Source organism: Balaenoptera physalus (genome assembly GCF_965194825.1).
Source record: "Balaenoptera physalus genome assembly, chromosome: 20".
NCBI classification, from domain to species: Eukaryota; Metazoa; Chordata; class Mammalia; order Artiodactyla; family Balaenopteridae; genus Balaenoptera; species Balaenoptera physalus.
In genome coordinates this window covers 9,977,650-10,004,652 of record NC_138901.1, presented here as the reverse complement: position 1 = coordinate 10,004,652, position 27,003 = coordinate 9,977,650, and the positions used below count along the sequence as shown (strand labels likewise).

Here is a 27,003-nt window from a genome sequence, read left to right as displayed (position 1 = left end):
GAAGAGATCGATTGCCTCATTTAACCTTGAAGCCGGGGCTTGGCCTTGACTTCAGGCCAGCTGGACGCAGGTGCTCAAGCCGTAGCATCAGGACCAAGGTTCCTCCGTCTCTCAGCTCTTCCCTCACCTGTATCCTCAGCTGGGCTTTCCTCAAGGCACAGTCTGGGGCACCACGGACACCAGCATCCCCAGGCCACCTGCTCCCTGCAGGGTCCCGTTCCAGGAGTCTGAAGCTGACTCCCTGGGCCGGCTGGGATCACGGCGCCTCCCTGACACCATCTGTCTCCCACCCGCCAGGCCCAGGTCAGCCCCAGAGGAGCCACACAACCTGGAGGGAGAGAGGGGGGTGCTTCCCCAGGGGAAAACCGAGGTGCTGGCTCTCTGTCAGAGGAAAGGCAAGGGAGTGGGCGTGAGGCGGGCAGAACAATTTACATCCACTCCAGAGGTTCTGCCCCCGCCCCAGCAGGGTGCAACATTCAGGTCAGGCTTGTCAAGTGCTTAGAGCAGAGCGAGCAGACCCCTGGGCGGTGTCCCCTCTGCTGGCAACGTGTGAGACCCAGGAAACGGCTCAGGGTGTGCGGGGAAAGAGCCCACAGTCCCCGGATGCACACCCTGCCGGTCCATGCCCACCCTCTGCTCTTCTGACCTTTGTCCGCTGCTGCCCCTCCTTTCCCCTCCCCCAGCGCCCGGGCCTGGCACTGGTCCAGCTCGGAAGAGTGTTGATATTCAAATGTGGCTGTCAGCCGCCTTGCTCTGGTTACAAAATCAGCCAGACTGCCGCCTTGGGCCACTCCCATCCCCACCGCCCCAGTCAGCACCGAGGGGGATTGGGGTGGTGCAGGAAGCCTTGGCGGCAACCAACCCCAGAAGAAAACAGTGTCAGGTGGTTTCTAGAAATCGAAACTAGACTGAGCTTTCTGAAGCATTTCCTGAGACCAGCCTGACCACGCTCTGTACTGGAAGGGTTTTCTGGGTTGAAGATTGGCCTGCAGAGGGATCCTGCAGGTGGGAGGCTTTAGGACAACCATCAGTAGTTGTCTCGGGCAGGTAAGCTTGTGCCTCTTGCTCTCAGGTGGGTGTCCCTCTCTCTATACCATGTAATCTCATGGGGGCCAAGTCTCCCTACTTGTACCCAGATGGGGATCTGGTGCTTCTCCTGAATCCAGGGACCATCACTGCTGCTCCCATGTCCAAAGGGTCTCTGTGTACAGTTGGGCAGGTTGTTCACTGGCACACAAGGACACCAGCCCAAGGGGCAAGCAGGCTCGGCATTCAGCCAAGGTGCTCTCTCTGATCAGTGCTTTTCAGCCCAGGCTAAACCTGCCCAAAGGAAGAGCACCTTTTTCCAGTCTGCATAAGCTCTGTCCCACTTCCCAAATGAGTCAGGCAAAAACGGGTGGTCACGGCCACCTGAAGTACTGTGACATTTGGCATACCACGTGCCAAGTGCCTAAATGGCCATTTGTCTGGGGCCCTGAGTTCCTGTTTCAGGATGAGCAAAGCTGGTGGCTGCCACTGTCCGGGGAGCGCAGAGGGTGACCAGCCATCCCCGTGTGCCTGGGACCAAGGGCGTGTCCCAGGACACAGGACTTCCCGTGCTAAAGCCGGGACAGGCCCCAGTGCACTGGGCAGTTGGTCATCCTAGCCCCTTGGCCATCTGCTGAGGTCAGTGTAATGAAGAGAGGGCACACCACCCCCCCACACACCACCCACGGCCCCCCAGCTGTGTGAGCCGAGCCGGCTACCCCTCTGGGCTTCAGCCCCCTCACTTTTAAGGTGGGGTCAACGAAGCATTTCTCAGGCTCGTGGTCAGGATCCCACGAGCCGGTGGTGTGAGCGGTCCTGGTCCTGGGATGCCGTTCAATGATGGTTAACAGGCCTTCGTGCCTGGGAGCCCCAGGGGGTCTGGTTAATGCAGGCCCGGGGCGCCGCCCCGAGGTCACCAGGCCCTGACTTGAGGGGCAGCCGCAAGAGAGGCCACATCCCTGGGCCCCGGGGGTGAGTGTGGGTATTGCAGTGACCACCCCCTTGTGCGGACAGGAGGGGAGGGAGGCAAGTGAGGGGCAGGATGGGGGTGAAGGGGAAAAGTGAGCAGTGACAATTGCACGGAGCCAAGAGTCCAGGCAAAGTGGGGAGACCTGGGGCCCCCCTGCCTGCCTGCCCAGGGCTGGCTGTGTGGCCTCGGTGGTCCCCTGCCTCTTCGAGCCTCTGCTCCCTGAGGACACTGACCTCAGAGGTCCTCTCATCCTGTGCCCCTCCCCCCAGCCTCTCCCCACCCACACCCGGCTGCACAGAGGCCTGGGCCTCAGCCCTGACCCCTCTCCTCCCCACCCGACGTGCCCGGCCCAAGCTCTCTCACTGCTGGCTGTCCCTCTGTCACTCCTGCCCGGATTTCTGGGGCCTCCTCCTGATGCGTCCCCCTGTCCTGCTTTTGCCACCCCCTCCCTTCCTGGGCTCACTTGGTCCAGAGCCCACAGAATGTTCTTCGTCTGCTGCAGACCGCAGGGCACCCCCTCAGGAGTCCATTGACTGAAGATAAAGCCCCATCCTGAGCAAGGCTCCCCAGGCCCTCCCAATCTGGGCCCCGCACCCCCTGCCTTCTCCCTCCCCACCCTCCCCACCCATCTCCCCGACAGCCACGCCCAGGGCCTAGCTTTCTGAGATGGGCTCCTGTTCCCACTGTCCTCGCTGCCCAGAGACGCCCCCCTTCCTCTGGGCAGGTCTTCCTCGTCCTCGGAGGACCACCTTCAGATGAGGTAAGGGGCCCCGCCAAGGCACCCAGAGCACCGGGCGCTCCCCGGGCTCCCGGCTCTGAGGGTACAGGCCCTGCACCCGCCGGCCGCCCTCCGTGAGCAGGGTCCGAAGGGTGGGTGGACACACCGGCCCTGGTCCCGGGGGCTGTCCAGCTCCGCCGTCTCACTCGGCTGCCTCCTTTCGCTGCAGGACAAGGGGCTCCCAGGCAAGGCCATGGCCCCCCTGCGGCTCCTGTGGCTGTGGCTGCTGGTCGCGGGCACTCAAGGTGAGCGGGGCCCCGGAGATTTGGAAAGCGGTGTCTGTGAAGCTGGTGCTCCCTTGCTCTGCGGGGTCAGCCCCCTCTTTGCAGAAATCAGGGCAACGTTCTGCCCGGTGCCTGGGTGACGGGAGTCAGCCCGGGTCTTCTCTCCTGCTTGACGCCCCGGGTGTCCCAAGTCATGGCTTGTATGTTTTGGTGGCGGGATGCCAAGGGAGTCACCATTTCATCCAGTGGGAACCAGAGGGACCAGGCAGGAGGGGCCCACAGATTGGCCAAAACCTGGGCGACACGAGGCCAGTGCCCTTCAGACACAGTCAGACTTCCAGAGTCCTGGACGGCCGTCCTCACCCTTCACACTTCGAGGCCCTTCCTCGTCCTGGTGACCACACAGAGGCCTGTTGCTCCCCCATCTGAGAAGTGCCCTTTGACACGGCGCCCAGCTCCTGCCTGACCCTGTCGGCTCCGGCGGGGGCTGAGGTGGGGCTGGGCAGGGGAGGTCAGCGGGCCGAGTCCCAGAAGAACAGGTGTAGGGCCAGGACCCCGCTTCCTCTCCTTGCCTGGCACGCTCTGCCTGAGTTCCGGGGCGCCCTGGGCCTGCTTGCCCCCGGCGTTCCCACACGCCCCTTCCAGCAGTCCTTGCTGTGGTGCCCGGACTGCACCCCAAGCCCCAGACACCCTCAGGTGGGGTCAGTGTGGGCCTCCGCCCCATCCCCTATTCTTTCCTTGGGGTCCTGCCACCCTACTCTCAGGTGGCACCGGGCGCCCCTCTGCCCCTCCTCTATCAATGAAGGGTTCAGACCTCAGAGACAAGAAAGGTGGAGCCTACCCTCACTGTGTGTATGGGGGGCGGTCTATGTGTATTTTCCACTCCTCCCCGGGGGGTGATCCCCTCGAGGATGGATGGGGTCTTCAAAGCTAACGATCCAGGGGTCACCCCCTACTGGGGGTACTTTACTGCCCCCATGAAAGCACGTGACCCCCGAGGAGGGTGGGGCGGCCATGCTCCTGCCCTGGGATGGAGGCCCAGCACCCGGCCTTCATCCTCGCTGACCTCTGCTCTCCCTCGGGAGCTTGCAGGCGTGAAAGACGGTGACATGCGGCTGGCCGACGGGGACACCGCCAACGAGGGCCGCGTGGAGATCTACTACAGCGGCCAGTGGGGGACGGTGTGTGACAACCTGTGGGACCTGACGGATGCCAGCGTTGTCTGCCGAGCCCTGGGCTTCAAGAATGCCACCGAGGCTCTGGGCAGAGCCACCTTCGGGCCAGGTAACCTGCGGGTCCCCAGGTCCTCCAAAGCTGGACGCGCCGCTAAGTAACCAGGCCCAGGAAGGGATCGTACCTAAGGCGGGCCAGTGGCATTCCCGCCAGCCCAGTGCTGGCAGAGGTTTCAAAGAGATCAAAGCCCTGCGCTGGCTGAGCGCTGGCGGCCCGGCGCGCACTCACGCTTGGCCGGCGGCCGTTCCCTCCAGCCCAGTGGCTCCACTCCGGGGAATTTACCTTCTTGAAACAGTTTCCTTCCAAAAGAAAAGTCTGTGTGCAGTGCCTGTGATTCAAAAAAAGGGAAATCATCCAAATATTCAGCGACAGGGGTAGATGCATAAATTACGGTATAATAATTTGATATCTACGAGGCAGACAGACCTTGTGAGAACAAGACTAGTTCATGGTATGACGTTACAAGAGCCCCGAGAGCCCCAGCTCCCCCTCCAGGCCCTGTCATCCTTGCTGTGCCACCAGGAAGGGGCCCTATCATGCTGGACGAGGTGCAGTGCACAGGGACTGAGCCCTCACTGGCCAACTGCACATCCCTGGGCTGGATGAAGAGCAACTGTAGACACGACAAGGACGCCGGCGTGATCTGCACCAATGGTGAGCGGTGGTGGGGGGGGGGGTGCGCCATCCTGAGCCCCAGGGCCCTCTCTGTCCCCCCGCCCAAGAGCTGCCACGGAGGCCAGAGCCCTGGATCCCAGGGACGGTGGACACGCCGGCTCCCACCCCTCCACGTGGATCACACACCTCCCCATGCAAAGGTTAGCGGGTGGTGCCTGCTTTCCAGGAGGGGCAGGAAAGCCCGCAGTTCCCACAACCTCACAGCAACAGATCCCCACTTCCTTACCGCCCCCCCCAACCGGAGCCGCTCAGAAATGCTCCATTTAACCCGATTCTCGGACAATGAGCCACATTCCAAATACAGACACACCTCGGAGATGTCTCAGGTTTGGTTCCAAACCACTAAAAGCGAGTATCACAGTAAAGCGAGTCACAGGAATTTTTTGGTTTCCCAGTGCCTTTAAAAGTTATGTTTACACTATACCGTAGTCTACTGAGTGTGCAATAGTGTTATGTCTAAAGAAACAATGAACATACTAAAATATTGAATCACTATATTGTACACCTGAAATTAATATATTGTAAACCAACTATACTTCAATTAAATAAATAAGCAAGCACACTTAGTTGGAAGCAGAGCTAGAACTGGAACAAAGATTTTCTGACCCTAGTCCAGAGTTCTAGGTCACTCCTGCGAGAGAGAAAGCAGCTGTCACCGGGTGCAGGCTCCTGGCCCAGCAGCGCCCCCTCCCTGTGATGGGGGGAGGTGCGGGGAGACGGACACCCGAGCTCAGCTGTACACGGGCAAGGCCTTGTCGCATTAAGATAGGATCGAAGCTGAAGAGTTTCAGATAAAATAAATATGCATATTTTCTCTCTTTTTTTTGTAGAGAACAAATTTAAAGACAAACCAGTTCTAAATATAATAGATCGATGGCATAAAATCAGTGAACCAGAAAAGCTATCGATGAAAAAAAACCACTCTACACACCTTAATTTTTAAAAGAATAATGTACATACCTTAACTAAACAATACTTTATTGCTAAAAAATGCTAACCACCATCTGAGCCTTCAGCAAGTCATAATCTTTTTCCAATAGTAACATCAGAGGTGACTGAGAATTACCAAAATGTGACACAGAGACGCAAAGTGAGCAAATGCCGTTGGGAAAAAAAAAATGGTGTAGCTCAAGGCACAGTTGCCACAACTTTCAGTTTCAGAGAAACGCGGCATCTGTGAAGCACATTAAAACGAGGTGCCTGTGCACCCCGTGTCTACACACTGCAGGCTTGTCTCTCGAAACGCCAGCCTTTTGTTTCTGTTAGTTCTCATTCCAAAACATATTACAGCACACCCCCCGAACCCGGGCTTAGACAGCGTGCTGAACGTGCTTTAGACATTTCTTGGGGGCAAAAAGGCCTGACTGCAAACAGCCCCAGCCCTGCCCTCTCCCCAGTGCCACCAGATATTCTAAATGGACCGAGGCTGCTCCGCAGTTTTGAATCCTCGGGTCCCAGTTTTATCTTGTCTCTCATGACCACTTGTCCTTCTCCCTGGGCTCGCACAGGGAGCGCGGGGGCACGTGCAGGAGACACACCTGGGCTGTGGGGCCGGGGTGCAAGGCAGGAAGCAGCCCTGGCCTGGTGGGGACCCCCGGGGTGAGAGTAAAGGAGAGTCTGGGGTGCAGGGAGGAATTGGGGGGGGCTGAACCCACCTGGTTTAATTGTCAGAATTGATTCAAACCTGTTTGTGGCAAAGAAAAAACAGATGGAATTTAATTCCCTGCTAAGCTTTGGGAGGGGCCAGGAGAGGGGTACATCACCCCCAAACCACCCTGGGGGTTTCAAGTAGCTTCTCTAGGCCTCAGTCCCCTGAAGGAGGCTGCTGAGAACCTCAAAACTCTAAATAGGGTTGCCATGAGACCCTCCCTCTTCAGACCAAACCAGGCAGGAGGTTTGGGTTTTAGAAAGTCATATCTGGGTGAGTGATTGATTGGGATGGGGCCCCAGGCTCTGGAAGTCAGCGCCTCCAAAACACCCACCTGGATGTGCTGCCTGAATCTGGGGGAGGCAGATGAGCTAAGTAGGGGTGTTTGATGGATCAGGGGCTCTGGGCCACAGAGGGCAACAGCACCCTGTCTTCCAGGGCTGTTCTTTCCTTGCCTCCCCGGGAGCCTTTCTGAGTAGATAAGGCAGGACCGGGGCCACGATTTAAGGGAAGAAACTGACTCCAGGGAGCAAAAGTGTTTTCAGATCACAAAGGAAGCAAGTGCCGGGACCCCTCCTAACATGGCACGTTCCCTTCTACCTCTTAGAAACCAGAGGCATCCACACCTTTGACCTGTCCAGCGAGCTCCCCGCAGCTCTAGAGCAGATCTTTGAGAGCCAAAAGGGCTGTGACCTGTTCATCAAGGTGAAGACGAAGGAGGAGGACGAGCTGGGCATCTGTGCCCACAAGCTGATCCTGTCCACCAACCCCGAGGCACACGGCCTGTGGAAGGAGCCAAGCAGCAGGGTCACCATGGAGGTGGACACCGAGTGTGTGCCTGTCGTCAGAGATTTTATCAAGTGAGTGTCCTCGGGGCCGGGGGCTGGGGACTGGGCAGCCTCCCCTCCAAGGCAAACCGCAGGGACAAGGGATGCGGCACCGACCACAGCCATGCTGCGTGAACACACTTGTTCACACTTGTGTGCACACACACTCACACATTCACACATTTGCCTTCACAGCCACGCATCCTCACATTCACACGCACGTTCTTTTTTTTTTTTTAAGAGATTGGAGTTTATGTATTTATTTATTTATTTTTGGCTGTGCTGGGTCTTCGTTTCTGTGCGAGGGCTTTCTCTAGTTGCGGCAAGCGGGGGCCACTCTTCATTGCGGTGCGCGGGCCTCTCACTATCGCGGCCTCTCTTGTTGCGGAGCACAGGCTCCAGACGCGCAGGCTCAGTAGCTGTGGCTCACGGGCCCAGCTGCTCTGCGGCATGTGGGATCTTCCCAGACCAGGGCTCGAACCCGTGTCCCCTGCATTGGCAGGCAGATTCTCAACCACTGCGCCACCAGGGAAGCCCCACGCGCACATTGTTATGCATTCTTTCTGCAGGGGCTATGAGAGATGGGCCAGCACACACACACACACACCCCTGTCTCTCAGGTGTGGTAAGCATCCAAAAATCAACTATCAAAGGATTTTCCCTCTTCTCACCTGACTGATCTGCTCCCTCGAAAAATTTTTTTTAAAACCCGAATCCAAATCTGTTGCTGGAGAAAAGTGGGGGGAAAGCCCTCAGGCGGGGCCACCCAGGCCTCGGGTCTAACCAGCGGGCCGGCCACGCTCAGGAGCCGGTCTCCCAGATGAGGAGAGTGGGCCCCAAGGGGCGGCCCCTTTCCCCCTGACCGCCCTGCTGGGGGCCACTCTGTTACCACCCAAGGGGCCTCCCGGGGGGCTGGTGTTCTGAGAGCATCGATTTGCAAAAAGAACCATGTCTGTGAAAGCTGTTCTCTCTCGTGACCCAAAGCTGTAGGTAGCTGAAAGTGACGTTTAAGAGAAAACAACAAATGGCAGTTAAAACAGATTAAAGTGGTTTCTTTTCAGCCAAGTACAATGTAAGAACCTGGCAGTCATCCTGTGCCCCTCCTAGCGGGACTGATTTCTGTAATGCGTTTGCACCTGTCCCCAGCTTCCTGGCCCCAGCTGGAGTCACTGACCTTGGTCAGAGTTCAGTGATTTTCTGGACTGTCTGCCCATGTGCTCTGGCTCTCTCTCCCTGTCTCTCCCTGTCTCTTTCTGTCTCTCTGTCTCCCGGTGTCTCTCTCTGTCTCTGTCTCTCCCTCCCTCTCTCTCTCTTCCTTTCTCTCTGCCCCTGTCTCTCTCCCTCCCCTAAGGCAGAGAGGCTGCAGTGAGCCCCGTCCAGACCCCAGAAGGCCTCAGAAGACCCCTGCTCACTGCGGCTGCCCCGCACGCTCCCCTTCCCTCTGCCCAGTGGTCCCCACGCGGCACCTGCTGTTCAGAGCCTTCTGTCAGTAATCCGGCTTCTCACCAGTTTCTGGGGTCTCTGGGGGTCACTAACACCCCAGGGTCTTTGGTCTTTTTTCTACCTTTCAGGACGTTTTCTTCCCTGATGGTGGGGCAGGGCCGAAGGGCTGATTGCGATCCCCTGTCCCCAGCCACTCGGGTGCCCGCCTGAGGCTGAGGGTGGACAGTGTGCCCAGACCGGGGAGAGCCAGCCGGGCTGGGGCGTCACCGGGTGGGAGCTGCACAGCTCCCAGTGGCTGGGAACCATCCCTCGCTGGCCCCAAAGCGGGATTAAGAGGTGGTGACAGAAACATTCTGTGGTTTCCTCGCTCCCTTTGTCAATGGCCATCTACGGGGCCCTCGGTGGCACCCCTTGCCTATGAGAGAGGCAGTGCCCCGTCCGCTGTCCAGGTGCTGCCCAGGGCGGAGGTTCCTGGGCTCAGGCCACCACCAGACAGATACCCAGCTATGGGCGACGGGCCAGAGGGTGCAGATGCCCTTTTTTGCCCCAGAGTTCACGGTCATCAGCAGGATCACGTGATGTGTTGAGTGCACGAGGGCAGAGAGGGTGGGAGGAGGGCGGGCCCGCCTCTGCCACCGGCACTGGACACTGCGGGGCCCCAGCTCCGCTCTGGGCGCCCCCAGCTCCATGCTCAGGTGACAGGGTAGCCACCAGGTCCGCTGCTCCCTGGAAGGCTCAGCGTTCGAGAGAGGCCGTGGGGAGAGTTTGGCTCTTCCCAAAGCAGGACCCCACTCACCATGTCCCAGGAGACAGCAGCCGCAGCCTATCGTTTCCCCTCCCAGCAGGCTCCCTCCGCACGCGTCTTCACGCAGCAAAGGGCTTCCTGGTGGCTCACTGAATTACATGGCAGATGGCACAGACTGGGTGCCGCCCACGGGGCTCACGGCTGGTGGGGAAGGCAGATAGGAGGTGGCCAGCGGCGATGCCCATGTCACGGGAACACCAGACAGGTGCTGGGGGCAGAGGGGCGCCCACGGGCACCCAGTGGGGGCCCGAAGGGGTCTGGCCAGGTGCATGACGGTGGGAAGGGAAGGGCAGGGCAACGCTGATGCCCGGGTTGGCCGGCAGGTCCTGGCGCCCAGGGTCCGGCCCGTGAGGACGATGGTGATGGTGGAGGAGGTGGTGGGACCGCCTCCCTCACGGATGAGGATGAAGCAACATCCTCAAGGAGCCTGGGATCCGCCCACACCTGGCTCTAAGCAAACGGGAGCTTGGAATGTTGGTTGACCCAGCAGATAAATCAGGGGGCTCTGAATGCCCCTTGGAATAGCTAGCACCGTGGGTGTCAGCGGTCAATAGCACACGTGCACCAGGGCACACCTGTTCTCCTGCGGGGAACGAGTATCACCAGGCATCAGCCCTCGTCTCCCCCCAGGTACCTCTACTCCCGGAGGATCGACGTCTCTCTGTCGTCAGTGAAGTGCTTGCACAAGCTCGCCTCTGCCTCCGGGGCCAAGCGGCTGCAGAGCTACTGCGGGTACCTCTTTGCCATCCTCCTCCCCCAGGACCCTTCTTTCCGGACGCCCCTGGACCTCTATGCCTATGCCCTGGCCACCCGGGACCCCGTGCTGGAGGAGATCTGCGTGCAGTTCCTGGCCTGGAACTTCGGGGCCCTGACGCAGGCTGAGGCCTGGTCGAGAGTCCCCACGGCCCTGCTCCGAGACCTGCTGTCCAGGAGTGAGCTGGTCACGCCCAGCGAGCTGGCCGTGCTGCTGGCCTTGGATGAATGGAGCCAGGAGAGGCGCATCTCCCACGGGGAGGTGGAGGGCTTGGTGGAGAGGGTGCGGTTCCCCATGATACCGCCCAGGGACCTCTTCACGCTGCAGTTTAACCTGTCCCTGTACTGGAGTCACGAGGCGCTCTTCCAGAAGAAGATGCTGCAGGCCCTGGAGTTCCACACTGTGCCCTTCGAGCTGCTGGCTCAGTACAGGGGCCTGAACCTCACCGAGGACACCTACCAGCCCCGGCTTTACACCTCGCCCACCTGGAGCGCCTCCGTGATGGGTTCCGGTTACAACCCCTACCGGTCCTTCCAGACGCCCCAGCACCCCAGCTTCCTCTTCCAGGCCCGCTCAGTCTCCTGGACTTTAGTCTACCTCCCCACCATCCGGAGCTGCTGGAACTACGGGTTCTCGTGCTCGTCTGACGACCCCCCGCTCCTGGCCCTCTCCAAGTCTAGCTACTCCAATCCCACCATCGGTTATGAAAACAAGGCCCTGATGCTGTGTGGGGGGAACTTCGTGGCGGACGTCACCAACTTCGAGGGCTGGAAGGCCCTGATCCCCAGCGCCCTGGGCACCAACAGCTCCAGGAGTGCTTCCTTCTTCCCCTGCCCGGCAGGGTCCTTCAGCAGCTTCCAAGTCGCCATCCGTCCCTTCTACCTGACCAACTCCACGGGTGTGGACTAGACCCGAGGCTGGGGGAGCCAGGGTGGCAGGAGCGCCCAGAGGCTGGGCACCTCCCATCCTTCACCTCCTCTCTGCAACCATCTCCAACCACCGGCCACCAGATGGCCCCCCTGCTTCCGTTGATCTCTCCGAGCTTAAAGAAATCACTGGAAGGCTTCAACTAGTGCAGTCCACAAACCGAGAACTCCCACTTCCCACTGCCCAGCTGGTTTGTCGGGAAGCAACAAGATGTGAACTAGGAGCTGTTGGGTCTCCTACCCTGACTTTCACTCTGCCCTCTGCTGTCCCTTATCTGAGATCATTAAAATTGCACTGTGGTTCCCAAGTTCTCTTGTTCATGCAGAAAAAGTTGTTGAGTCCACTGGGTGTTCGGACATTGGGTGTGCTGGGCCCTGGGGTCCAGTGAACGAGCAGACCCAGTCCTTTCCTTGTGAAGCTGCAGTCTTGTGGGTGAGACAGGCGATCACAAGTAAACAAACACTTGGGGTAAATACAAGCTGGAATAACGGGTGATGGAAACCAGAGGGTGGCAGGGGGGAGGCACAGGCCGGAGCTACTTTAGTGGCTCTCAGTGGAGAAATGAAGAGTGAGGGGCAGCAGATGTGGGGGAAATGGGAGGAGGGTGTGTTCCAGGTAGAAAGAACAGCACGTGCTTGGAATCTTTTCTCCATCAATCCTTGCACGTGTGCACAGGGATGGGGGCAGAGATTCTCATCTCAGCGTTGTTTGTAAAAATGGAAATTTGCAAAGAACCTTAAAAGGCCACCAACAGAGTGCTTGACCACAAATAAAAGACACCCACGATGGGGTGGTCAGGCAGAAGAAGGATATACTAGAAGGATACTGGAAGACCCACAGAATCTAGGCCAAGGCGGGGGGACCGGGCCTGGGGTTCCATGGGTACGTCCCGTTAGAATGCCATCACCGGGTTCTGGGCACTGGAGGCTGCCCCTACCGGAGCAGGGCAAGAATTCTAAACTCTCCCCGCTTCTTTGTGACGCACACTTCAGGCACCGGGCCCCAGTGGAAGCATCTGGTTGGCCAGGCTCAGGCCATGTGCCCTCCACTCTTGGCCAGGGTCTGAGAGAACAAGTTCTGGACTGTTTTGGCCTTGAGAAGGGAGGCGGCACAAGGCTCACCCAATGGGAGGGAGGTTCACAGGCTGGGCAGCCAAGACACAGCCATCCCCCCCACACTCCTCTTCCCCAGCGGCCCTGCGAAAACAAAAGCAGGGACACAAAGCCTCCACACAGCTTCACCCTTTCCCAAAGGGTGCCCCCAGGCCCCCCAGGCTCCAGGCCCACCATCTTGGCCACCTCTGTAGCGGTCCTTTGACATTTAAAAAATCTATCACTTTAAATCACACCGGTGACCACTGCCATCACCACTACTGGCCACATCAGCAGGTAAAGGAAGACAGGAAATGTTCATTATCAATGTGCACCAGACACGCACAGGGGAACGCTCTCTTCGCTGTAGCAGTGAGTCAAGAGACCACAGCATCTCCCCTCTCCTACCCACCCCGTGGACCTCTGCCCACAGCCAGCACCTCGGCAGTGAAGGTACAGGCCTGGTCAGATAACCAGAACCTTCCAGAGAGCTCAAGGCCCTGGTGGATCCTGGCTGTAAGGAAATCTACAGCCCCGCATTGAGCCATTGGATCCGGCAGTTTGAGGAGACACCCGAGAAATGACCGAGTTCCTTCCATCCTCCTTGTGGGCTTTCGAGTGGCGGACCTGTCCCCCTGACGATCAGGGCCCACCAGCCCAGGGCAGGCCTCCTGCTTTCTTTCTGCATGCATTTGCCTGAGCACATGAGTGGTCCCACAGGCCAGATGCTGCTCTCAGCTTCTGGTCAATGCAGCGTGGAGGTGTCTCTTGGTGGAAACATTCCTCTCATAGGTATAAAACCTCTAAACCAGCAGAGCCCAGAGTTAGGGGGACCAGAAGCAAAACATCTGCCCCTGGGGGACTTGCTGTCCTGCTCGGCCACCACTGGCTCCCATACTGGGGTTCCAGGTCAGGGAGAACCGCACACTGGCCGTGAGACCAGTGTGTGCCACAGACTGGAGGACAGGGTTGGGTTTTTGTTTGGGGTTGTTTTTTGTTTTGTTTTGTTTTGTTTTGTTTGGCAGTAAATGACAAAAGAATTTATTAAGGAATCTGGAAGTAGGTTGATTCCAGGATTGGCTAATGGGCTGTTGACCTGTCCTCAGACCCAGGTTCTTCCATCTTTCGTCATGGAAGAATTCACAAACCAATTCCGTGTCATGGGCTACTCATACGACAGTGAGTCCCTGGGCCTCAGCACCTGGAGGATCTGGGGGCAGCCATCCGGGCACCATGCTGTTCGGTGAGTCCAGGGTTGGTACCACTAAGGCAGACTGATGCGTGGGGAGGACAAGTCCAAATCTAGTTCAACGTTGATTCCTTGGATGGAGGGCGTTGATACCTCGGGGCAAGCTGCCTCGTGCTCTGACTCCAGCCTTTTTGGGTCACCAGTAAAGGGCTGGAGCAGCACCAAGTGTGGTACGTGTCACCTCAAATGTCCAGAGGTGGTACCCTTTTCTAAGTGGCCAGGGCCCCCTGTCTTCAATTCAGCCCAGGGCGATGGCTCTGGCATGATGAGATGGCAGGAGGCGGGCCCAGAATCAGAGAGCTGACGTGGTCCCTAGGCAGGTCATGCATGTGTGTGTGTGCGTGTGTGTGCGTGCGTGCGTGCGCGTGCGTGCACGTGCGTGCGTGTGTGTGTGTGTGCGCGCGTGTGTGTGTGTGTGCCCGCACATGAGAGGGAGAGAGAATTGCTCCCAACAACAGCTGCATTCCACTTGCTGGGCTATAACCCTTTGCTCCGATCAGGCCGTGTCTGGAACAGAAGGGCCTATTAGGATCTTCACCTGGTCTAGTTCAGGATAATCTACTAACCAAGTGTTTACGAGAGCCCGTGAAGCCTTTCCCGGGAGCTCTCGATCCTGGTTAATGGCCAGAAGGAAGGTTCTCAGTACCACACGGACTGTTTAAGTCCAGGCCCTAAGACGTTTGGCTTGCCTCTGAGGGGGCTCTGGGCAACCCAGGAATTGGGAGGGGACCACACCCCTCTCATGATGGCACAATCACTTCTGCTTACCACTTCTCAGGTTTTGTTGTCGTTGTTGTTTTTTCAATAATACAAATCAAGTAAGAGTTTTGCAAGCTGCTTATCTGTTTTAGTCTCGAGCATCTCACGGACAGCTAACCACATCCTTCCCATTGCATTAGGGAAACCCTCTCAACGGGCAGTGTCTCTGGTGGGGGGCCCTCTCTGACCTTCAGAGATAAGCCACAAGGGCACTTTCTAAGAGGCTGGTGCTTCCTTCCCCAGTGCATTTCACCAGGTCTTGTGGGGAGGAGAGCTGTCTGGGTCTTTCCAGATCAGGGGCTAGAGATTGACTGCACACAGTACACTCTTCAGGGGTCCCGGCTCCTGGATTCCTTTCTCTACATCGTACCAAGGAATTCGTGGGCCCCCAGGGAGGCCAGTTTTCAGTCAACCAATTGAGGAGATAATTAGCATTACTCTCAGCTGCTCAAGCTAGCAAGGACGCTAGATCTCTGATGGATGTACCTGTATTAGATATTTTTAGCTTTGGCTTCACATAATGAAAACCAAAAATAGCAGTGGTTTATAAGAGATATTCTATTTTTCTCTCACATGGAAGAGAGGTAGGCTCCTTCTCTTTCTACACCACTTAGTATGTGACTGCCATCCTCAAGGTTACCTTGTGGTCCATAATGGCTGCTGGGATTCCAGCCATCATGTCTGCCTTTCAGGAAGCAGGAAGGAGGTAGCAGAAAAGGACAAAGGGCTTTCCCCAGCTGTCTATCCCCAGAGACTGAACACATCTTAAATTTTTCACCTAAGGTGCCTCACTTGCTTCATCCTTGCTTTTGTCCCACTAGAAACAATCACCTCTGACCCTGCAATCCTTAAACACCTCATTCCAAGGAACCACAGGCAATAACTGAATCAGCCTCTTCATGACTGTGCAATGCCAGATTCCCATCCCTGGATGCCAGCAGGATTGGGGGAAACAGATTTCCTGGTGTATAACATATACATATACCTATGCATATCTATATCTATGCGTATATACAAGTATATAGAGCTCAGTTCAGTGCTCTTCAGTGGAAGGGCAGCATGTGCCTTTCAGTGGCGGCCTTGTTTAGCTCAGGATTTTGTCTGGGATTCATGTGTATTTTTCCATGCAGCAGAGCAGAATTCCATTGTCTGAATTTACCACAATTCAACCTGTTCTACAGCTCTGGGACTGTCTCCAGTGTTTTGGTGTTTTGGGTGAAGCTTCTACGAACATTCTTGTGACATCTTTGGTGGACACGTGGGCTCATTTCTCTTGGGCGTGTACCCAGGAGTGGAATTGCTGGGCCAGTGCGTTTAGCTGTCCCAGGGCCCACGCTCCCCGGCAGCATGTGTGAGTCATTCGTTCCACATCCTCACCAGCACCTCACAGCCTCCATCTTTTTAACTGCAGCCGCTCTGGTATGTGTGTGTACAAATGGGATGTCCTCTGCCTTCAGCCCCCCACTTCTCTGAGGGTCCATTCCCTGAAATGCATTTCCAGCATCAATTTCTATACCAGCCAACATCCTTAGTTGCTAAAAACAGAAACTAACTCTGGTGAACTTAAGCAGAAAAGGGATTTGTAGAAGGAATTAGGAAGCTCGCAGGATGGGTGGGAAGGCTAGAGAACCAGGCCCAGGAACTGAGCAGGAATTAAGGAAGGTTAGTGTCCCAGGTAACTTTCGACAAGTAACTAACCACTGTGAAACATAGCAGCTCATTCCCTCCACCATTCATCTGTGTGTGACCAGCTGAGCTCGGCTGGGATGGGTTATCTTTGCTCTGCACAGGGTTGGCTGGGCTCACTCATGTTGAGGCTTCATCTGGGACGGCAGAAATGGGGGGGAGGGCTCCCTCCATATGGTCTCCCATCCTGGTGAACACTGACCCAGGTTTGGTCACGTGGTGGGCAGTGTTCCATGATGCGAGATGCAAGGCCTCCCGAGGTCCAGGCTTGGAACTCACCCCCGAAATCCCAGGGCCAGCAGGGATCCAAGGGTTAGGAAAATAGACGCCACCTCGTGACGCGAGTAACTGCTATTTGTAATCGGCTGTTTGTAACTAGGAAGCCGAGAACGGCAGGACCCAGAGAGTCAGGTTGGAACTGAAACCACCAGTGCCCGGCCCGTGGACGTGCTCACCGCCCTGTGGGACCCCGGCTTCCGTATGCTGCCTCTGTGGCCGTTCCACCGCCCACAGCAAGCACCCTGGACCAGCCCCGCGTCACCGGGCACAGGCTGCAGACTCAAGGCCCCAAGAGGCCATCTGAGAGCAGTGACCTGGTCTTTTCAGCTCACGTGATGACAGGTTTCCCAAACACAGGAGGGAGATTCAGATGCACTGAGGGATAAATACGTTACAGGCCCTCCGCAGAGTAGAAAATCATACAGCTGTTCAAAAGGACTTCGTGGCCCCCTGTGTACTGACGTGAAAGATCTTCAAGACACACCATCAACTTGGACAAACAAATATGTAGAACAATCCTGCCTTGAACATTCACTGTTGTCTGTTGAGTCTCCATGTCTCACACGTTCCTTCCCAAAACGACGCAGATTTTCACTCCGGAACCTAACCCCCATCCCCCCTCCACAGAGCAGCAGTCCTGGGTGATCCCAGGGAGGGGCCCAGGGGAGCCACAGTTACTGGTTTGGGGCGCATGTGGTTGGGGGCAAAGAGCTTATGACCCATGTCAGTGCTTCTGTTGGGGGAGGGGATTCACGGGCGACTTTCCCCTTGAAGACACTTGTGTATCCCTCGGGCAAGGAGAGGTGTTTGTTTTTAATTTATTCAATTTACTTTTTAATGGAGGTGTATGTGACATAATGAAATGTTTTTTAAAAGCTGTCTCCCCACTGCTCAGGCCCTCACCCACCCCAGGTTTCAGCCACAACCTCACACAAACCTGCTCAGACCTCCCAAAATGGCTGGAATTCACAGTGACCTGCTGGTGCCCCACCCATGTGGCCCCAGGCGAAGGTGGCAGGCCCCGGGGCCTCAGGGAGTGCTGGACAGAAAAGGTCTGATGTGGCAGCAGCTGATCTGCTGAAAGAATGTCACTGGTGGGGACGCCAGGAGCTTGGAGCCAAGCATGTGGTCATTGCAAAACGGCAGGGAAGGAATGTGGAGTTCTCTTCCCGGTTCCCTGTTCCCCACGCGATCGCTCCCCTAATGCCATGACGATTCATCCGCATCGATGCCCGCACCGGATGTGTGCGTTCAGGCCATCGCTGCAGGAGGATCTCATGGAGGCCCCTCCAGGCTGAGCTGGGGTCTCTGCCTGCAGGAGATAAACGACGGGCAGAGACAGCCGAGATATAGACAGAATGACGCATGCGCCCGAGGGGGAGAGGGGGAGTTGTAACCCGGTTGGAGGAATCAGGCCGGAGGAGCGGCCGTGGGCTGTGGTCTAAAGAGAGAAAAGGAAGGAGGCGTCTGGGCTGAACAAGTGCTGAAGATGGAGGGCAGGCTGCTGGTCCAGAGGGCGCCAAGGGGCCCCAGGACGGAGGCGTCGTTGCCTTGCCCAGGTAAGGCAGGGAGGGTGCGGGGCCTGAGTCACAGCTGCCCTGCCTGGCTCCTTACTAGAACTTGCTCAAGCAGGGCCTGCTGGGAGCAGGCTTGGGGACCTCTGCCTCGTGGAGCTTGCCAGCACCTCTGACCCCTCTGATCCTAATGCTGGAGACGGCCTCAAACCCCGCTGGAGCAGGGGCCCAGGTCTGCCCTGCCCACTGCAGATCCAGGGGGCTGCACGGATGCCCAGGCCTGCCTCCGGGGGAGGGGCGGGAACTGGGGGCTCGTGTTAACTTCCTGGGGCTGCCAGCACAAATCGCCACAAGCTGTGGGGGCCTGAAACAACACACATTTATTCTCTCACAGCTCTAGAGGCCAGATGTCCGAAATCCAGGTGTTGGCAGGGTTGCTTCCTTCTGGAGGCTCTGAGGGAACATCCGTCCTGGCCTTGAGCCCAGCTTCTGGAGGCTCCAGGCATCCTTGGCTTGTAGCTGCATCACTCCAGTCTCTGCCTGTGTCAGCTCCTGGCCTTCTCCCCTTGCCTCTGTGTGCCTCGAACCCCCTTCTCCTTTCTCTCACTGGATGGAGGGCCCACCCTAAATCCACGATGGTCTCCTCTCAGGATCCTTAACTTAATTACATCTGCAAATTCCCTTTCTCCAAAGTCACATTCACAAGATATGGGGATCAAGACTTGGACATATCTTTTGGAGGGACACCATTCATCCCTCTATGGGGCTGTTCAGAGTTCCGGGCACAGGAGTTGCTCAGTGCTCACGTGCATTCTGCCATCCGAATCCTGCTGGTGCCGTGGGGTGGAGTCCTGTCCCAAGGGGACGCCCCCTCAATCCCACCACGGGACTCCTTCGGTGACGCCTAGACACCAACGGTGAATCTGATCCATCTGCGGTGTTCCCGGTGGGATTGGCAAGGACGGTTTGAATGGAGCATGGACCACAACATCTTTCAAAGCTCCAGGAGGCCGAGGCAGGAAAGCCATTGAAACAGGCTTTGGCGTAATGTAAGGAGGCCCATTCTAATGGTCAGAGGGAGACAGGATGGAACGGCTGGCACTTGTTGAGGGATGATCATGGAGGCAGCCGGCTGAGGCTGGGACTGGGGACCAGGGTCCTGAGTTCCAGTGCTTAGCTGCAGAGCTGAGCAGATAGGGGCCCTCCCTGCTCCCCTACACACCACCCAGCCCCAGCCTCCTCTTCCATAAGGTGGGACCCTGCTGGCTTCTAGGCCCCCTTTCATCTCTGGAGTCCCCGCCCAGATGGACCAGCCTCTCCCAAGGAGACTGAGACAAATGGTCCTTTTCCTGCCTCTCTTTTCTGGAGCATTGCGGTGACACTGCTCGGCCCCCATCTGTTTAAAGAGCCCACCTGGGCACCACTTCCGGTCCAGGCGCCACAGGGAAGCCAGAGCTGACTTTCCAAAGAGCAAATCTGCTCTTGGAATTTCAGCAAAACAATGCCCCAGGTTTACCAGTGAGGAGTCCCCCCACCTCCTGGGGCAGTCAAGGGTAGGGTGACACACTGAAAGCCCCCCAACCTGGAAAACCAGAGGTTTGGTTGCCCAGTTAAGTGGCGGAGAGCAGCCAGGAGTGTCCCTAGTGGCAGCCCTTCACAAGGAAAGAGGCTTCTCTTCCCCCCACCCCCAAATCCTAGCTCTGATCAACAGAACTTCTTTTCTTCCTTAGAATACACACAGATGATTTCTTTTTCTGAAATCCTCCCCTCTTCCTCACCAGGTTAATTCCTATGCATCCTTCAGGTCTGGGGGCCTCTCAACCTCAGAGGAGCCTCAGATCTCGGGCTCTTGCTAAAAGGGGCCTGAACTTCTGCATTTCTAACCAGCTTCCCAGTAATGCTGGCGCCACTGGTCCTCGGACCACGCTCTGGGGACCACACTCTGGGGACCAGTGGCTCAGATACCCAACCTCTTGGTACATGTATATAATATGTATTTGTATATGTATAGTAACACTAATCTTCATCTATCAATTTCCCCCCTCCTTTCCTTTTAATTAATTAATTTATTTATTTTTGGGTGTGTTGGGTCTTCGTTTCTGTGTGAGGGCTTTCTCCAGTTCCAGCGAGCGGGGACCACTCTTCATCGCGGTGCGCGGGCCTCTCACTGTCACGGCCTCTCTTGTTGCGGAGCACGGGCTCCAGACGCGCAGGCTCAGTAGTCGTGGCTCATGGGCCTAGCCGCTCTGCGGCATGTGGGATCTTCCCAGACCAGGGCTCGAACCCGTGTCCCCTGCATTGGCAGGCAGACTCTCAACCACTGCGTCACCAGGGAAGCCCCCAACCTCTTGGGAATGCCTCTGTCTTCAGCCTGGAGGCAGCTGCCCCGCCCTGTGTCCATGACACACTCTCCGTCCCCCCTCAATAATCGTTCCACAGGGCATGGCCGATCCCCACGTGTGTCTGTGCTGCCACTAGACTGATTTCATCTTTTCCACCATCAGATCCCAGGAACGCCTAGCACAGAGCAGGAGCATGGTAGCCCTTGAATCTTGGTTGAATGAATGGATCAATTCATGCATTCAAACAAAAGGTCAACACAGACCTATGCCAGCTTTCTCCGCTCCCACGTCTACACCTTGGGGGGAAACACCCAAACACTTAGAACTTAAATCTTGTTTGGAGTCATAAGAAGATGAAGTGAAAAAGCTGCGAAACGGCAGTCAAGCATGGCTGGGAAACTTGCTAGCTGTGCAAATGCTCAGGGCTGCCGCAGTCTCACTGAGTCAGAAACCCTACGGAGAGGGCTGCGATCTGTATTTCCGAGTCCTCCAGGGATTCTGGGTCACTCAATTGCAAAGCCCCCCCACCCAGGTCTAGACCAGTGACAGCTACTGGCTGTGTATTGGAACCACCTGGGAGCTTTGAAAGCTCTGATGCCTTTGCCCCTCTGTACTGCTGTTACAACACTTGACTCCAAATGAGAGGATTTTCCCTCCTGACACCGAATCTATATTGTCGTTTCCAACACCACGTCTCCAGCTCTCTGACACTACCTGGAGTTCGTGCAGACCCCACAGGTTAAGGCCTCAGTCCCGTAAGACTGCCTCCCACTTCAGATGCCAGTCGCAAGTTGGGGTGGGGCGAGGGGTTCCTACGACCCCCTCCTCAGGTGTAGGATTTGCTAGAATGATTCAAACTCAGGGAAACACTGTCCTTACTAATACCAGTTTATTATAAAGGATGCCACGCAGAAAGAGGCAACTGGAAGAGATGCACAGGTGTCGGGGAGGGCGCAGAGCTTCTGTTCTCACCAGCCGCCACCATCCCAGATTAATTCCAGCCCCTCTCCCCTCCCCGGAGGTCAGGGGTTGGGGCTAAAAGTTCCAAGCTTTAATGAAGCGGGTTGGTCCCTGGGGCAACCATCCCCATCCTGAGGCTGCCGAGGGGCACACCGAGAGTCACCTCATCCTCATAAACTCAGGTATGGTCCAAAGGGGCTCCTTATGAATGCGAAACGATGCTCCTCTCACCCAGTCACTCAGGAAATTCCAAGGGTTTTAGAAGCTCTTGTACCAGGAACCAGGGACAAAAACCCAGTGTGTATTTCTCAGTATGTGATATTTTACAACATCGCAGCCTCACCGTCCCATTCTGGGTGGGTGGGCTCTGTTGAGGCTCCCCAAGCTCCGTCCTCCTTTCTGCTGCAATGGGGGTGAGGGAGGGTCTGGACAGGAGCAGGCAGGGGCCAACCAGGTGTGTGGTCAGGATAGCTCAACAAAGCAAGGGGGAGGGAGGCTGCACGGGTGGGAGATGAGGGGGCACTGGCCTCTTTCCCTAGAACCTTGCCTGCGAGCAGGGAGGCTGGGAGGGGACGGTACCCATGCCAGCTCCTTGTGACTCTGTGTGTGGCGTGCTGAGCAGCTCAGCCCATCAGACCAGCCTCAAGCCTTTTCTAAGGAGGCTTTCGCTTTAGTCACAGCAGACCCCACGTGGGGATGGGTAGCTCGGGAGGAGCGTTGCCTTGGCAACACAAAGACTTAGGAGGGTGGCGCTGGTAACCAGGGCTGCTTTTGACCTTCGCCATCTCTCGGGCTGGTGGCTTTATCATCTCCTGCTCTGACGCTGGGGCCATGCCCAAGCCTGCGATGAGAAGTCAACCTCAGGGGAGGCCTTTGGCCGCCCCCTCCCATCCACCCTCTTATCTTAGAGGACATCACCATGAAATACAATTCACCAGGAGGTGCCCATTTGAAAGCACCTAAACCAAAGCTAAGCCCCTGTTTGCCCTGGATTTGCCCTGTAGCCACCACCCCGGGCCACACCTGCTGCTCAATGTGCATCTATAACCAGACAAGCAAGGTGACCTCTGAGTTCCAGGTGGATCCAATGCAGAAGATGGTGAAATACAGCCTTAGCATCACTTCTCCAGGCTTGACTCCTCTCAGCTGTGTGACCTTAGGCAGAAGGCTTCACCTCTCTGAGCCTCAGCTTGATCTCAGTAAAGTGGGTGCTGATACACTTCCTCTCTCCAGGGGCTGTCGTCAGGGGATCTGAAGGCTCCCATGGGCCACAGTCCCTCGTGTCGTGAGGGTGAGGGTGTGTGTTAGTCTGCTCGGGCTGCTATAACAGAGCACCATAACCTAGTGGCTTATAAAACAAATTTAGTCCTCACCGTCCTGGAGGCTGGAATCCGATTTGGTGGCTGGTGGAAGTCCTCTTCCTGGTTCATAGATGGCCATCTTTTTTGCTGTGTCCTCACAGGGCAGAAGGGGTGAAGGGGCGCTCTGGGTTCTCTTCTATAAGGACACTAACCCCATTCCTGAGGCTCCACCCTCCTGACCTGATCACCTCCTAACGCCGTCATAGTGGGGGTTAGTTTTCAACATGAGGATTTGGGGGTGTGGACACAAAACTTCAGTCCATGCGGGACGTTCATGCATCTTCTATCGCCATTACCAGATGTTCGTGGAGGTCCAGGACTGTGCCAGGTCCTCCAGGAACCTTGACTCTTTTAAAGACCCCAGTTAGGGCTTCCCTGGTGGCGCAGTGGTTGAGAATCTGCCTGCCGATGCAGGGGACATGGGTTCGAGCCCTGGTCTGGGAAGATCCCACATGCCGCGGAGCGTCTAGGCCCGTGAGCCACAACTACTGAGCCTGCACGTCTGGAGCCTGTGCTCCGCAACAAGAGAGGCCGCAACAGTGAGAGGCCCGCGCACCGCGATGAAGAATGGCCCCCACTTGCCGCAACTGGAGAAAGCCCCCGCACAGAAACGAAGACCCAACACAGCCATAAATAAATAAAGTACGTTTCTTCCACAAAAAAAATTTTTTAAAAAAGAGTGAAATGAGGCCTTTAAAAAGATAAATAAAGAAAGAAAATAAAGACCCCAGTTAGAGACCCCAGTACCCACCCCTGACTGCGGCCAGCCCAGCCATAAGCTTTCCTCCACTCCCTCCAGACCACAGGCAGTGTTGCAGGTTTGGGGTTCAGGCTTCCCAGTAATTTGAAGGCTTTGCACTGACTGGGGTTCGGGGAGGAGGAGAGGGGAGCTGGCGCCTGCTGGCACGGAGCCCACGCTGCAGCTGGGCAAGCCCCAGCAGCGGCCCCCCTTGGCGGCCCGGGCCTCGGGAATGGCAAGGAGGGCTCACCACTGACCACACGGCAGGCCAGGCCAGCTCCTCCCACCCCGCTGGGCCAGGCAGCTCCCTTTGACCTTGGCGGGGCCTGCTGGACACATGCGCGGGCAGCCTGCCTGGTCTCATGCAAGGTCAGAGGATTTCTGAAAATGCTTAAAAGCTTCAGCTCTTTTAAGAAGGATTTTCTTCATTTTGGCACAGTGGGGCGTTTCTGGGCTGCGAGCTGCCCAAGCCCTGGAGCGCCTTTGTTCCCTCTGTCTGGGGGTGAGGCCCGGCCGAGGGCACCTTGGCATGGCGTCCCCTGAGGAGTGGGTCTCAGGGACTTGTCCTGAGCTTCCTCGGAGTGGGGGTGAATGCTCTGTAGCCAAGGAGGAAAAGGAGGCTGGGTAGGTGGCCCCCCCAACCCAGACAGTCAGGGTGGCCTGGCCATTGCAGCCCCAGGGCTAACCACTGAGGGAGTCATCCGGCCTGCTGGCCCTGGCTGTCCCAACCCTGGCACCTGCTCCCCACACAAGGTCAAGAGGGCGCCCCTGGGAAGAACCCAGAGGGAGGGGGTGCCAAGGCCCGGGAGCATGGAAACTAGCCGGGCCTCTTTAAGAATCTGTGTTACCAGAGGGGAGAAAATGCAGAGCAAGGCCTTTAGTAAACATCTGAGGGCTGCAGTAACAACTCCCAGCTGTGTGAGTGGGGCCGGGGGGGCGGGGGTGGGGAGGCCCACGGAGCTGGCTGGAGGGTGGGATGGGCTGAGGTCAGGCTGGGTGGGGACCAGCCAAGAACACATGGAGGGCGGGCAGCGGGCTGAGCAGTGACAGAAGTTTGTCCGAGCGCGGTGGGCAGTGGACGAGCCTCCAAGCCGCTGGGCCTGGAAGTTTCCACTTCCCTCGGGGCCTTTTCGGAATCCTTCCAGAGATCTCTAGCCCCTCCTTGCAGCCAGGAGAGGAAGGTTTCACTCCCGTGGTAGTGGAGGGGAGGGGGGGGAGGGAAGGGTCGGTGCAGCTTTTTCCAATTCACTGCCAATAGTTCAATTGCCTGTCCGGGTGGTGATTAGTATCTCTTTCTATCTATCACTCAGAGTACCAAGCACAGCACCTGTGAACTGTCCCTCAGCAGCGCCCTTCTCCAGACCCATCCCCTGGAGCCCCACCTTCTCTTGCCCAGGAGTTGTGCTGCAGCCTCCTGGGTGGTCTCGCTGCCTCCCAGCTCTGTCCAGGCCAGCCCCATAGAGCCACCATCATTACTGCTCTAAGATACCTGATCGGGACATTTCTCTAGGCTTAAACCCAGGTGGTGATCCCCTGTTAGTGACAGGCGATATCCTAGTTCGGATGCTTTGGGTTATGAGTAACAAATCCAATTCAGAAAGGCTTAAACTTTGGAGAGGATATGGTTGTTCATATTAACTGGAAAGTCCAGAAGCTGTGTGGGTTTCATGGGTGGTTGAGCTAGCAGTTCAGCCATGTCCAGAGGACCAGGTTCGGGTCCACCTCTCCTTTCTATCCTCTGTAGCAGCACACTGCTACAGCCAGTAGCAAGCCTCACACTGGCTTCCCTCATGTTGCCAAAATGGCTGCAGTGCCTCCAGCTCCATACCAAACCTTTAAATGGCAGAGTGAATCTCTTTTTCCAAACTCCTGTTCTGGTTACGTATTTCTGTACAACAAAATCACCCCAAAACTTAGTGACTAAATCTTTTATTTTTCTCATAAATCTGCAGTTTGGGCAGGGCTCAGCAAGAACAGTCCATCCTTGCTCCACATGGCATCAGCTGGGGAAGCTAAACTGGGGCTTGGAGAATCCATTTCTAGATGGCTCACTCACGTGGCTGACAAACTGGTACTGATGCTGGCTGGGAACTTGGTTCCTCCTCATACAGAGCTGCTTGGGCTTCCCAACAGCATGGTGCCTGGGCTCCAAGGGAACAAGGCAGGAGTGCATGGCATTCTTATGACCTGGCCTCAGGAGTCACACAGCATCACTTCCTTTGTACTCTGTTGGTTGCAGTGGTTACAAAGCCCTGCCCGGATTCAAGGGGATGAGCCATAGTCCTTACCACTCATGGGAGGAGCGTCAAGGCTGCATGCATGAGGAATGTGTGGGATGGGAGCTACTGCTGTCACCATCTTGGAAATATGATCGGCCACAACCCCCTGCAAACGTCTTCTCCACTCTCACTGAGCCAGTCTGGGGCACATGCCCAGCACTAAACTGATACCCGAGGCCAGAGAACGAGTTGTGTGTCACCCCTGGAGCCAGGGAAGACGTGGCTCTCCCCAGAGTGTCTGGGCTGCATGGGGGAGGTGTGGGTCCCCCAGAGAAAGGAAGAAGCTCAGGATGCAACCAGGGCCCCCTATAGCCACATTCATGGAACACTCACTACGTGCCAGGGGCTGTGCTAAGTGCTTGGTCTCATTTACTCCATTACTCCTCACCACAATCCAGTGAGACTGGTGCTGTTGTTCTCTGCACTTTACAGAAACTGGGGTTTGTCACATGGCCAAGGCCACAAGGCCAGAAGACGACAGAGACAGAGTTAAAGGTCAGGTGTGTATGGCTCTAAGTCTATGCTGCTAACCACTCCATAGCAAAGTTCAAGACTTCTGGTCCATGGCTGAAGAAAGCAACTTGAATGTGGAAGCATATAGCCTGGTTTCACTGGCAGCCATTTTGTGACCATGAGGCGATCCAATTTGAGAAAGAAGCAGGGGCACCAAGAAGGGGTGAACCTTGATCAATTATGGCAACATCTGCCCTCCGTAGGGACTCTTCAGTTATGTGAGTCAGTAAATCTACTTTACTGTTTAAGACTGTATGGGTTTGATGCATAGTTACTTATAACTGAGAGTATCTTAACCAACGAAGGAGGCTATTGTAATATTTTTCCTATTTCATTATAGGAATTGTCTGTACGTCTGTCTATGTGATTAGACAACAAGTGGCTTAGAAGAAGGGACCAGGCCTCAAGCATTTCTCTATGCCCAGTGCCTAGCACAGCTGGTGACACTCCATTTTTTGAACCATACTTGGAGAGAAAATAAATGAGAACAAGTGTAGCTATTCTTCCAGAATTTTCAGGTGTTTATATCATAACCCCCTTCTCTTCTCTGCTTCCATATCTGGTGCTGTTCTTTCACTGCCTCTTGTTTTCAAAGCCCAAACACAGAACCCACATTGCAATTGAGTCCCCCACGATGTGACTTTGGCAAAAGAGGCGAGGAGAAAAACATGTAGGTGCCTGGTCACCAGAGCAGCTGGGCTGTGGAGGTGGCCCTTGGCAGAGTGGCAGTAGAGAGACCGAGGAGAACCTTCGTGGGAAACAGGGGTGTGGCCGGGATGAGGCGAGCCTGGATGCTTTTACACTATCAGCATATTTCATGGCAAAAAACTTGGCCTCGTTGCTGTAAAAGCCTTCAGCCCAAGACACGCAATCTTTCTTGTTTTCTTTGTTGAAGGTTAACTTTTCGCAAGTTAAATTTCC

The 27,003-nt window shown here is 56.3% G+C and overlaps 1 protein-coding gene and 1 long non-coding RNA gene across 2 annotated transcripts in view; one reads left to right on the top strand and one right to left on the bottom strand.

Moving 5' to 3' along the window:
• LOC309650967 overlaps positions 1-27,003 on the bottom strand; it is a 356,435-nt gene that overhangs the window by 57,874 nt on the left and 271,558 nt on the right. The gene's annotated exons all lie outside the window — the stretch shown is intronic.
• Positions 807-11,617, top strand: LGALS3BP (galectin 3 binding protein). The gene is made up of 6 exons (XM_082443004.1): positions 807-1,047; positions 2,944-3,019; positions 4,091-4,282; positions 4,754-4,885; positions 7,162-7,414; positions 10,260-11,617. Exons 2-6 carry the CDS (start codon positions 2,968-2,970, stop codon positions 11,290-11,292), a joined length of 1,662 nt encoding a protein of 553 aa, XP_082299130.1. The 5' UTR covers positions 807-1,047; positions 2,944-2,967; the 3' UTR covers positions 11,293-11,617.